The sequence below is a fragment of the Leptodactylus fuscus genome, chromosome 5 (assembly GCF_031893055.1).
Source record: "Leptodactylus fuscus isolate aLepFus1 chromosome 5, aLepFus1.hap2, whole genome shotgun sequence".
NCBI classification, from domain to species: Eukaryota; Metazoa; Chordata; class Amphibia; order Anura; family Leptodactylidae; genus Leptodactylus; species Leptodactylus fuscus.
In genome coordinates this window covers 126,517,644-126,531,218 of record NC_134269.1, presented here as the reverse complement: position 1 = coordinate 126,531,218, position 13,575 = coordinate 126,517,644, and the positions used below count along the sequence as shown (strand labels likewise).

Here is a 13,575-nt window from a genome sequence, read left to right as displayed (position 1 = left end):
CTTAAATATCATTATGTGAATATTGTGTTACACCCTTTAATAGAAGTCTACTATGAAGAAAGTGTGAAAGAAACTGCATTGTGTCCGAAATCCTGGGATTATTGATCAAAGGGAATTATTTACTGTGAATTATCAAATTTATGAAGCATTTGAAAGCAAAATTGACTCTCCTACAGCAATGTTATTCCTGCAACATACAGCATATAGCAAACTAGAACCTAGATTCAGCAAGTCTCATTTTTGGATTATATTTGCACAATTATATTTTACATTTTTTAGTTGTTTTTCATGTTTGTTAAGATCTGCATCAGAGTCTATTGCCAGGCTGCTATGTACAGAACAGCTTTATATGATAATAGGACAACTCTATAATAGGAATTAATATAATAAAAATGATGTACAGTAGAATTCACTCCCTATCCATATTTTTTCCAAATAGGCCAGATTCCCACCTGCAGCTTTGTTCAGTTTGTGAAGCTGTTTTTACTGCTGATTAATATTATTATGTACAGGTTACTGAAATGTGCAACCGAGAAGGGAATAGATTGTTACCCAACCCCAATTATGGCAATCAGAATAAATCACTGTATGAACATCCCATAGAAAAATGTTAGTTCCCATAACTTGTGTTATGTGTACTTTCAGGCTTCTGTTGAAATTGTACAAGGTATCAGCTAGCACCACATCCTGTGGCAGAGTTTCATAGTCTCACTACTCTTACTGTAAAGAAGCCCCCACCCCTGACTATGGTATAACCTTTTATCTAGAGAGGATGTAGAACATGATTTCCCCTAATACAGGACTAGGTGTATAGAGATCATTGGAAAGATCTGTGTACTGTCCATGCATACATTTGTACATAAACTGTTACCCGGGTCCTTACTCCACACACAACCATGGCTGTGGCTATGTGGTGTCTCCGGCTAACTATCCACATCCTAGTGTCCAAGTCCATTTTGAAAGTTTGAGGTGTGTGAATTCTCAGCAACTTTTCTTATCATAGATGGGATGCTGAGTCTCATACACATATTTATACAAACTTGATCAGAATTTTGAATCGATGTTTAGCTATTATCAGGGTACTTTTCAAAATATGTTAAATATTTCCATTGTACTTTTTTGTGCCTAGAATCCACCATTGCTTTAAAAGGGGTGGCCATTTTAGCACTTTAGTGCACTGCTAATGATACTATTCTGTCTGCTTACTAACATACTGTCATTATTACTGTCTTCCCTGTGTTGCTGTCCTAATGTGTGAAGTGCTTGTCTCTGTTTTTGGTATAGTCTGCTCCTCTGGTCACTGATGGAGGATCATGTGACCAATCCATCCACCTACAGTCTACATTGAATTACATTATGTACTGCACTGTGCACATAGTTGTTTCCCTTGTAGTGCACAATGTAATTCAATGGAAGCCACATGACCCTCCATCAGCAGCCATCATGGACCTGGAGTGCTGTACTAATAACCGAGACTGTCCGCTCACATACCAGTCTTGCAGAATATCTAAGAGTAGTAGATTAGTGACTGCATTGTAGTACCATAGACTACAATTAGAAAGTTTACTTTACTTTAAAACAACCCATAAGTTTTGGTCATATCCCCAAAACTGTATGTTTTTTAATGCAATTTTGATGTTAACTTTTAACCAATCCTAAACTGCACCATGCAAATCCTGCCTAATGCTATTAGAATTGACATGTGTGATGCCAACAGCCAATACGAATTGGCAATAGAAATGAAACCGTGTCATATACGATCGATAGATAGATAGATAGATAGATAGATAGATAGATAGGAAATAGATAGATAGATAGATAGATAGATAGATAGATAGATAGTGCTTTACTTTGTTCTCGACCACAATTACTTTCATGTTTCACATGTTAATGATTTTGTATCAACAAACCAGCAGATTATAAAGTAGATGGCATCAAAGTTTTTGATTGCATATTAAACCATAAACGCATGTCATTACATATAAAATCTAAATGTAATAATGATGACTATTATTATCATCATCATAAACTCTATTAGAAGTAAGAGGGGGCGCCATGGTACACAATCATCACCTTCCAGCTGTCAACAAGAAATGGCTCATACAGACATTGTCAGCATAGCTTTATGTCAGAAATCTCTATCAATAACTTTAATGTACACTGGAAGAGAAAATATACTTCTAGGCTTGAGCTGTAGCACAATAGAATCTGTCAGATATATCTGCAGTTACATTTACTGTTCCATAGAGAAAATCCATTGCTTTACAAATGTAACACATTACTAGCTTGTCAGCATTACGTATAATATACAGGTTAATGCAATCTTACCAATTTCCCGGGATATCTGTGTAAAGGCTTCAACGCCACTTTCTCCATAGTTGCCTTCTGAAGCTAATGTTGATACATAATTCCATCCCAGGGCTGTTACAATATCGACCATTGCTTGAGCTTGATAGGAGTCTGGTGGGACCACTCGTGAAAAGAAGTCATATCTGCTGTTGTCACTTAGTTCTGGGGCTGTTGATGCATAGCTGATTTGAGGTATCTATTGTGAATGAACATAGGAGATATATTACTTTTACTAACAATGGAACATGCCTCAAATTTACTAAAGTATAGTTAACAAAAGAAAGTAAGCACATTGTATCATATTCAATTACTTTTCCTTATTTTTATTGTTAACAAATACATTTTTCCACCAGCAATTTCTAATTCATAGAGTATATAAAATGATTCAGCTAAAATGTATATTGACATAAACAGAGTTGTAGAAATTACTATACATTTGAATGGGGGTGTTTCTTCAGCATGTACATGGATTCCTGTAAAATTCATTCAATTCACTCCAATACAAGAAACATTTTCAGAAATTTGTGAATATAATATACCTAATTATTTCAGATTTACTGGCGATCACTTGAAATATTCAACAACCTTCTTGACTCAACCTACTGTATACAGTAGTTTTGGGGTATTCCCATAGTATAACGTAACCAGATGGTTGTTTTTTTTCCAGCATCGGATTACAATATGATGATTGTTATATTGATGACACTAGAAACCAGTGCATGGTCTGCATAGATGCTGAGCACGCAAGGACCTCTATGGCACTGTGGTTTCCTACAATAGAGTAAGACATCAGAAAGTCACAAGACACAGCAATTTCCTTACTATCTGTTGCTATTAGCTATGTAAGCATAGTGTGTCACAATACACAGTATAGTAGTATCTGGTCACAGCATTTTGACTGTCCTATCCTTTATTCAACCAAGTGTCAACTACTGCAGAGTTATATGGTGTCGAAGTGTCTTTGGAAGAGATCTATGTGGCAGTATGTGAGAGAGAGGGCTATAGGGAGAAGCTTATGTAAGATGCAGAAGAGGCATTTTTACAGTAGAGGTGAGTAGGTAGGACTTTAATAGATCTAAGCTCACATGATACCTCTCAATAGTATATGAAGCAGTGGCATTACTAGGAATGGCGGGGACCCGTGGTGAACTTTTGACATGGAGCGCCGTCCAAGAGGGGTACATGGGCGTGCAGGCTGTTTGTTAATAAGAGGGTGATGTGGGGTGCGGGGTGTGTATAAGCAAGAGGGGAAATGGGGGTGCAAGCTGTGTGCGAGCAAGAGGGTGATCTGGGGGGGAACCCCCGATTCCACCACACTCTTGCTCACCCAAAGCCCGCACCCCCATTCCCACTTCTTTCTCACACACAGCCTGCGCCCCAGGTCACCCTCTTTGCTCACACACAGCCTGCATATGCATGTACCCCTCTTGCTCACACACAGCCTACACCACCCATTCGCTCCTCTTGCTGACATAGGGCAGAATGGGGGGTGCAGACTGTGAGTAGGGGGGTACATAGGTGTGCAGGCTGTATGTGATAAAGGAAGGAATGAGGGTGCAGACTTTCTAACACACAGCCTGCATATCCATTTACCCCTCTTCCTCACAGCATATAACCCATTCCCCCCATTGTACACTGACCTGTACAATCCGGGAAGCACAATCCGGGCACAGGGCTTGTTGACTGCAGGCAGGAGATAGAAGTTTCTCCTGCCCGCTGTCACTATGCAAGTGCTGGGAGGCAGCAGGGGCCCGGACAGCAGGCGACAGCTGCTGCTTGGGTACAATAGTAAAGGCAGCAATTGCTAGCTTTTACTACTGTTAAAAGATGGACTGTGGAGGAGGCAGCTCCATTTTCAGGCAGCCCCCTGCACTGCACTAAATAGGGCCCGTTACGCGCTGGAGTTACACCAGCAGGTAATGGCCTATTTTTTTCTTTTTTTTAAATCTGCAGCAGTAGCAGCTGTCACCGTGCCCCCTAGTGTCCCGAGCCCTGTGGCAGCTGCCTCTGCTGCTATCCAGGTAGTTACACCCCTGATCTGAAGCCATCAGAAAGATCTACTGTTTGCACAGCAATTTATGTTAGGGAAAAAAAAAAAAAAAGAGATCCCACTCTGACCATGCGACTTACTGAAGAGAATGAAAGCAGCAGAGGAAAAGACACTGAGTAGACAACTATCTATTTAGGTGATGGGCTTTCAAACAGTATAATAGGTAAAAACAAATTACTGGAGTGTCCCTTTAGCCACTTCCATACCAGATCCTTTACCCCTCCTTCCAGACCAGACACATTTTTTTTTTTTTGTATGTGTGGTTTTGAGGGCTGTAACATTTTTACCATATGTGTTGTTAAACTAATTTCTGCGTCTTTTTTCAGTGACAGATAGGGCTTTATTTTTATGTTGTTTTTATCTTTGCATGCATTTTAATTTTTTTATATCCGGGAAAATATAGTCAGTCAAAATAGGAGGAAAATTGTGTCCTTTTTTCACTTTTATTTTATTTAATTACACAAAGTGCTACAAAAAAACTTCATAAAATAGTTTTTCCTCTCCATTATGGTAATTTTACTTTGTATGGTGTCATCGGGGGTGGGGCTATAATCTTTATTAACAGTGTTTTATTGACATTTTTTTTTTATTTATTTTTTAAAATTATTTTATTTACATTTTTCTTAACTTTTCTATTATTTTTTTTACATTGTGTCCCCATAAGGTCATAATAGACCTTTGGGGAAATCTGATCACTTTTTTTGTTGTGTTGGAGACTGATTTCCCCTGCAACTGGGGCTGGTACATTTGGCCCCAGTTGCAGGAGGAATACAGCTTCCTACAGCCTCCTACATGGTAGTATATACATCTTATAGAGCTGTTTGACCCAGCAGCTCTTGCAAAATGCTGAGCCCTGTGAATCACGTGAACGCTGGGTCAGAGGACGGTTGCATCATGGTGGTGCCCATAGTTGTGTATACAGGGCTCATTGTGCACTGTATACATAGCGATCGAGAAGGCAGGGAAGGTAATAAACCTTCCTTACCTTCTCTCTAGGAGCTCCGGCTGAAGTTACAGTCAGCTCCCAGTTTCAGCAGCACGTCCAGGCAGAACAAGGCAACCACCTTCCAGACGTATATACTCAATGGGTGGTCCAGAAGTGGTTAAATACTTAAGGTCGGGAAGATAGTACCAACTAAAAACATTTAGACACCAGCTATCATACATATGGCCAGTTCTTGATTGATTTGGATAATTCAAATTTCACTAGAAGCGTATTCAAGAAAGGATGAATTAACATTTATTAGTTTTCATGCCCATTTTTTTTGTAACTTTGTAGAGTAGTCACACATAATATTTTATTTATAAGGTGATTAGATGTCGGTATGGAATATATAGTATCCAATGCATAGATTCCAACTATTAATTCATTAAAATGTCTTAAGTTCTTTTTCTTCACCCTCTAATAAGAATAACTTCATTTAAGGAAATGTAATACAATTACAAGAAGATAAATATCTTCTAACATAAATTGTCCTATTTCTGGCCAATGATTCTTTAAAGAGATTGTTTTGCATTGTGCTTATTGCATAACCACGCTTTTATTAAATGTTCAAGTGAACTGTGTCCTGTGATTAAGCATCTGAATGGCGTCACAAAGGAATCCTTAGGGTGCAGAGACTGAACACTCACAGGGTGACAGCTGCAGCTACTGTCTCCTGGCCAACAGTGACATCTGCAACTTGCCATCTGCCAAAAAAGAGCAAAATATCTGGCCAATCCTTTTACCTTGAAGACACAGATGTTTTTATTTTGTAATGTAGCTAGTGACATCTAAGTTGAGGCTCAGGGGCCCAGATGCATTATGATCTGCTTTTGTTAACATCCAGAGCATCTGATTATCATTGATGGATGTAATGAAGATGTGTAAAATTTGATATTTTAAGCAGTATAACAAAATGTCCTGACATAATAAAGTGGAAGGATTTCTTATAAATGGGAAAGCAATATGGGCACAGGATACAGTAGGCAGGTCTTTGTATGCTGAATATTATCAGTATATATATTGTGATGATCAACATTTTTATTGGAAACAATTCACTTAGATTCTGAAATCTCAGTTGTTTGTGCCAACATTATGTCACTGAGACAATATTGGCATCACATATCTAAGCCTCATCCAACTATGTAGAAAGAATCTCCATTCATCTCTCTATGTGTTCCAGAACATGACAGGGCACCCATAGAAATCAACTGGCCCTGCCATGCCCATTATTTTCTAAGGAATGGCCTGTGGTTCTTTAGTATCATGGGTTCCACATGGGTTTCTTAAGTAATTTTTAGCAGATTCCTTGCTGTATGTGAGGACAGTAACACTACATGTGTTATATCCAGTGCATGGAGTAAAAGGGCAGTGTATTATTCAGGGACTCAAAGGGCAACAGTGGTAGAAAAAGCCTGTGCCATTCCTTCCCCTCTCAGTGTCTGAACTAGGCAACACTATACATTGTGGCTTTTAGTTATTTCAGAATGCAAGACAAAAGCATGAAAACTTAAACGCTAAGGCCCCAAGTAGCGAAACACAACTAAAAAAAAGCAGCAACGACAATAAGCCTCAGCCCAACATATTCATTATAACTGACAAAAGCGAATTATAATGGAAATCTACACCAATTCCTAACTGGTGTAAATTTCCATTGTGATGCAGGGACGTTTGGCTGATTTGGCCTCTTCCTAAATCTTTCATCCCCTTTGCCAGTCGTAGGCTTTATTAATACTGGTTTATGGCCTCATTCACATCTGTGTCAGTAATCCATTCTGTGTTGGTAATCATTCGGGGGAGTCCACATAAGGACCCCCCCGAACGGACTACCAAATACATTGGCAAGCGGTGTACAATAAAAGCACACTGACCCCATAGACTATAATGGGGTCTGTGTGCTTTCCGCATAATCTCCGCACGGAAACTGCGGACAGAAAAGTAGTTCACGATCTACTTTCCTGTCTGCATGACTCGTGCGGAGACCATGCTGAAAGCACACGGACCCCATTATATTCTATGCGGTCTGTGTGCTTTCACTGTACATTGCTTGCCAATGCATTCAGTAGTCCGTTCGGGGAGGTCCCCATGTGCACTCCCGAACGGATTACCGATGCAGATGTGAGTGAGACCTCACATACAAAGTCTAAATAAATCTGCCTCAGTATCCGATTTGATCAGAGATTTTAGAATAGCATCATTTTACTATTATAGATACTATTCTAGAGCATCTCAGTATGGAGTGAAAGTGAGTGAAGAACACAAGCTGTGTAGTTCTGGCCATTTTATATGAAGGCATAACATTACACTTTTAACCCCTCTCTGCATCTGTCTTCTATAATAAGAACCCTTCTCTGGCTGAAAGCGTTGCCAAGAGAGAATGCTAATTGTGTATATGAATATTACTCTCACTTTATGTTTCATTTTATTGACCAGCTCTTCAGTAGTGTGTTACTGTTCTGTGAAATAGTCTAAGCTTCAACACATTATATGAGACATTAGGGTGAGATTGCAAGATGGCTGAGTAAATCTGATAGAATAACACATTTGTTCTGTTATTGAATATTCCGATTATTTTTTCAGATATTAATAACAGCAATAATAACAAATGCTACAGCACAGATGCAGAATTTCCCTTCATTACTCGCTTAAACCTTCAAGGCCCCAGTTTGAAGATAGAACTACAACACCAAAAGAGAAATGTATTGAATGCTTTGTAATGGAGATAGATATTCACTGATAGGTATCAACCAGATAATCTGCAGAGAATATTTTTCCCTGCAGCTACATAGTTCACCAATAGTACCATATCTGGGAGATGCTCATAGTTAGATTTCACAGTAAATTAAAGTCATTGCAATACAGATTTTTACTTTAGTAGAAAAATATGCACTGCTGCCTACAGGGACAATGAAAGGACAGCTTCCTCTACACAAGGCACAAGAAGATCTAAGAAGACTACAATTTTTGAAAGAGTAATGCTATTTACAACATGCTAGAATTCATCAATCAGAAGATTTACATCTGTAATTATTGCATCTTTTTAATGGCTTAAAGGTTGGCATCAGTAGCCACCGGTCATCGCTAAGGCCTGTGATAGGACCTCAGTCGTCATGTGAGGCATGTCTTCATCTTTGGCTATAAGAGTCATGATAATGGCACACTCCACATGGCCTCACAAATCCTAATCTCAGGCCTCAGCAATGATTTGGGCCTGCTGATGTTACAGTCACATGCGAAAGAATGCTGTAAGGGAGCTCAACAGAGGTGGGTTAAGATGAGTATAAATGTTTATCATTTTTCTGAACCTCCTATTCTATATAATTTGTTATAATCTGGGTTCTGAAGTCAATGACAGCCGAGTTTCTGTACTGGTTCTCAGTCACTATACAAGGCTCACAGCCAACCACTCCATGCTGTGTATAATATGTGACCTGTACAGCTGATCCATGTGGGGGGAAATTGTTAGCCCCCAACTGATCAGATATTTATGGCCTTTCCTAAATCATACAACTCTCAGACAACCTCTATAACTGATATGTAGGAATAAAAGTTTAGCACTCAGTCCAGACATAAGGCAAATAACAAAGAGAAAAAGTCCACGGCCCAAAGAAACAATTGTGTGAATCAGAAAGAGTTCATCTGGTGCATGAGAAATAAAGACCTCCTGGTCTAGGCAAAGGCAAGTAAGCAAGAAAAAGATCCAGCACCGAAGACAAGCTCAAAAAAAGTTAAAACTTCACTTTTAAAGAAAAAATAAAGTCCATAGGTTCACAAGACTCCAGACAAAAATTGAAGTGAAAAAACTTACAACATATGTTCACAGGACAATAAGGAACAAACACATATGGTGAAACACTTGCCTACATGTTTCAAGGCATCAGCCTCTTACTCATGGCACTATTTTTGAGATCGTCTTCGATACTGGATCTTTTTCTTATAAGACAAATAACTAGCAATAACAATGCCATTGCCAATGCCATTGGAAAGACTACCTAATTAAAACTAGGCCTAGATATCAGCGTAGAAATAGGATACAGACAAGAGTAGAGAGGAGAAGGAACTAAGAGGAAAGTAAAGGCTCTTAGTTGGAAATCCACAGAAAATAAAACAGTCTGCTTAGATGCTCAATCAACTTGCTGTTGTACTTCTGTAGTAGGGTCAGCTTATGTATATGAGTATTAAACTGTTATAACATAGCTCAATATTATTCGTGGTCACGTTACTTCTCCATTGGACTGAAAAACACCATCTAAGTAAGTTTATAACAGGATGTACAGGAAGCCATCTTAAAGTGGGAGCTACTGTAAATCTGAAAGACTCACATGTAAAAGGGCCAAAGTAAGATTATGAGAAATATTACTTTTAGTGAAAGGTATAGAATCTGAAAAATAGATTTTGGGGCAAGTCCATAAAACATGAATCTGTTTTGTCAAAGAATCCATGTCTGTGACCAACTAAGAAAAATGGAACATGGCTGTTTGCAACCTCACATAAACAAAAAAAACCAAGATGATGCTGTTTCTCACAGTCCAGTCTTGTTAGTAGAAGAATGAAATGTCCTAAAAAAAACACACTATTCTTGCAGTTTCTTTTAAAAGCCAATGATACCATAACAAAAAGAGGTCAGAAGAGAAAAGGAAGCTAAAAATGTTCCTCCCAGGCCTCTGTTATGATTTAACCTGCTCAGACTATATTCTCACTTTACAAAAGATGTGACCATGCTGAATGCTATAAATTTCAATGGCTATATCTGTACACATTGACCTAGATGATCTTTTGTCCAGACAAGCACTGTATTGTATCCTTACGATATGTGTCACTACGTAGATCACTGTTGGACTGACCACAGTTGTAAACTTTATTATTTGGACTCCAGATTTTAACTTAACCTGGAGGTGGTTTTGCTGGACTATACACATCCTTGTCTTTAAATGATAAAAAATAAAAAAATAAATTAAAACAATGTAATTTTGTCGTCAGTAGATTAAGAAAACGTTTTGTTTTTATCTATTCACATAAGGATAATATTTTACTTGGGTTTTGATACAACAGGCGACATACTGCATTACAGCATTCCCCAGAAACCACTGAGAAAATATGATCTGGTCATGCTTTACAAGTAGCTATAACAGTAGATGAATATGTTACTGATCACAACAGAGATGGCATATTATAAATGGAAACAAAAGTCGCCAGCTTCTTAATAGGAACATGCTGTTTAAAATGAAATCTTGTTCCTCTTGTGTCAAATCAGATTTTTGCCTCATTTTTACAGCAACTGCACAAAACATAGAGAAGTTACATATTGCTCATCCAGATAACAAACAGGATCCCAGAGTTTTAAAAAAATATACTGAAATGCAGCAAAACTGAACAATTGTTTTAATGCCAAAGCTATAATACATCTTTTTGTAATATAAAGAAAAGAACAATGGAGCAATCTATATCTATAAGGGTGCATTCACACTGAGTAAACGCTAGCTTATTCTGAACGTAAAACACGTTCAGAATAAGCGGCGTCTAAAGCAGCTCCATTCATTTCTATGGGAGCCGGCATACGAGCGCTCCCCATAGAAATGAATGGGCTGCTTCTTTCACTCCGTGCAGTCCCATTGAAGTGAATGGGGAGTGCCGGCGTGTACGCTCCGGCATGAGCAGAGCTTGCCGTATATGCCGGCACTCCCCATTCACTTCAATGGGACTGCACGGAGTGAAAGAAGCAGCCCATTCATTTCTATGGGGAGCGCTCGTATCCCCGCTCCCATAGAAATGAATGGAGCTGCTTTAGACGCCGCTTATTCTGAACGTGTTTTACGTTCAGAATAAGCTAGCGTTTACTCAGTGTGAATTCACCCTTATATTGTATTACTAATGCTTATTCCTATATATAGTGTTTGAAGGAAACAGTTGCTAAAGTGCGGTCAAAAAATCTGCAGTGCTGTATTAAAAACGCTCATCCTGCATTCAGCTCTTTCCCCTGGACAGTGGGAGGATCAAATCACACTGGATCAACCCACACTGCGCAAGGGGAGGAGTGGAATGCAGGGTGGGCGTGTTTAGTGATGTTGCAGCCATGCTCAGTAATAGAAGAAAACTGCCCCTGTGCTCCAAGATCCTCATCTGAATAAAGAATAAAAGTGATTTTTCTCTGCATCCCTGGGGCCCTGGAACATATGAAAGGTATGGCTTTTATTCTCAAAACAGTATTTTCTGCAGTATGGGAGTGGTTTAGAGTAGCTGGGGGCAGTGATAGACTCCCTTAAAAAAACAACAAACAACCAAACGAAAAATGTTATCTTTTTTAATTTAGGTAAAATGTATCCTTCTACAATATAGTCACTGTACTGTACTGTTCATAGGGAAGTTGGCTATGGTTACAATGGCATGTGCCCCAAAGAGGGACATAAATGTGTGCCAACGAGGGCGACAAAAGCTATGTTGTCTTTACTAGTGAATTAATTTAGATACCATACAAACAAAGGCTCTATGGATGGCAGACAGTTGTGTCTGCCAACTGCTTTCCTTGGTTTATGTAACATGCACTACATGGTAGCCACTTCAATAAAAATAGTCATACTTTTAATTTTTAAAATGAATGAAAATTGATGAAACACCACAAAAAGAATTATACTAAATAAGCTTCATGAAGTGAAAAGTCTTATAGGTATAGGAATCTGAGCTGATGTGACATATACACCATGCATAACTAACACAATATTTCAGCAGCTCTAGTTTTCCTCTTAAGGTTATCACTAGATTAAGAGTGCTAAAATTTGCTAATGAAACGTATTGTTTTATGGTCAAAGAAGTGGAGAAGCAAATACTAAAACTAATTTGTCATATTACTATAGCAACTCACACTGGTTTCAAAGGAAACTACATTCTATGCTTAAACAGATAGAGAGAGAGAGAGAGAGAGAGAGAGAGAGAGAGAGATAGATAGATAGATAGATAGATAGATAGATAGATAGATAGATAGATAGATCGATCTTCAAAATTGAACAAGTGCAGAGATAGGTATCTGCCAAAATTCTTCCCCCTGCAGTCAAGCAAGGATGGAAAGCTACATTGCACAATTTTCTTTTGTATTTTAATATTAGATAATATTAGAGTCAAAGTTTATTATACTGATGTTCCATTTAGTGCTAAACACAGAACACAAGTGTTTAGTATGCCTTTAGCATATCGGCTCTTTAAGTTGTTCTCCCTTTGTAAAGTGAGAAAATTCCAGATGATTTTTTTTTTTTACACATTAATTTACATTTTATAGTCATTTTACACATATTGCCCCACTTTTATAGCATTATTTGAATTTAAATGAACTGTGAACATTAGCAAAATTTGATCTGCATATATATTGTTTAATGCATTCATTGCCCCATTGTTCAACTTCACATATTGTTTCACAAAATGCAAAAACTTGTAAATAATATAATTATTACTATCTGTAAATTAAAGTTTGAAAATGTTACTCCCCTAGAGACTTTATTTCCTTCCTATCTAGAATTCGCATTATTAAAATGTGTTACAAATTAAAATGCTGATAAAACAGGTTTTGATTCTTGTAAGACATTGAAATCAATATATAACACTCATAAAACACTTTTTATTTTGCAAAATTAAATTGCACATTTTCTAGTCATTCTGATTTTTATAATCTGATTTTCTGAGTTTTAGTCTCAGGTCACACATTACAGAAAAGCTTTTTTTTTAATATAATGTAGATTGTGAGCCCCATATAGAGATCACAATGTACTTTATTTTTTCCAATCAGTATATCTTTGTAGAATCGGAGGAAATCCACGCAAACACAGGAAGAACATACAAACTCCTTGCAGATGTTGTTCCTGTCAGGATTTGAACTCAGGACTCCAGCGTTGCAGGGCTACAGTGATAACCACTGAGCCACCATGTTGGTCCCCAGAAAAACAGTTTTTTGTTACATATCTTGTGGTGGTATTTTGGGTTGAAGCCAAGAATGGCTTCAAAGGCAATGCGAAACATATTAAGGGAGCACGTATATTTCTGCTACATTTATGCCTAGCTTTGGCAAAAAAAAGTTTTTTTTAAAAATGCAGCAAATCCAGCAACAACAACAAACCCTCAGCTTTTCTACATCATGTGACCTCGCTGAAGAGTTTTCGGACAGCACAGGGGATGGCACATGTGCTGTTTGAGCGCTGGGGAACGCCCT

At 38.2% G+C, this 13,575-nt stretch overlaps 1 protein-coding gene and 1 long non-coding RNA gene across 2 annotated transcripts in view; one reads left to right on the top strand and one right to left on the bottom strand.

Annotated features, from left to right (window-relative positions):
- The window catches only part of GRM8 (glutamate metabotropic receptor 8), a 744,367-nt gene that overhangs the window by 495,112 nt on the left and 235,680 nt on the right, over positions 1–13,575 (bottom strand). The window contains exon 2 of the mRNA XM_075274172.1: positions 2,329–2,545. Within this exon, the coding sequence (XP_075130273.1) occupies positions 2,329–2,545 (217 nt within the window). The remainder of the gene's footprint in view (positions 1–2,328; positions 2,546–13,575) is intronic.
- Positions 1–13,575, top strand: part of LOC142203452 (uncharacterized) — a 183,670-nt gene that overhangs the window by 15,778 nt on the left and 154,317 nt on the right. The gene's annotated exons all lie outside the window — the stretch shown is intronic.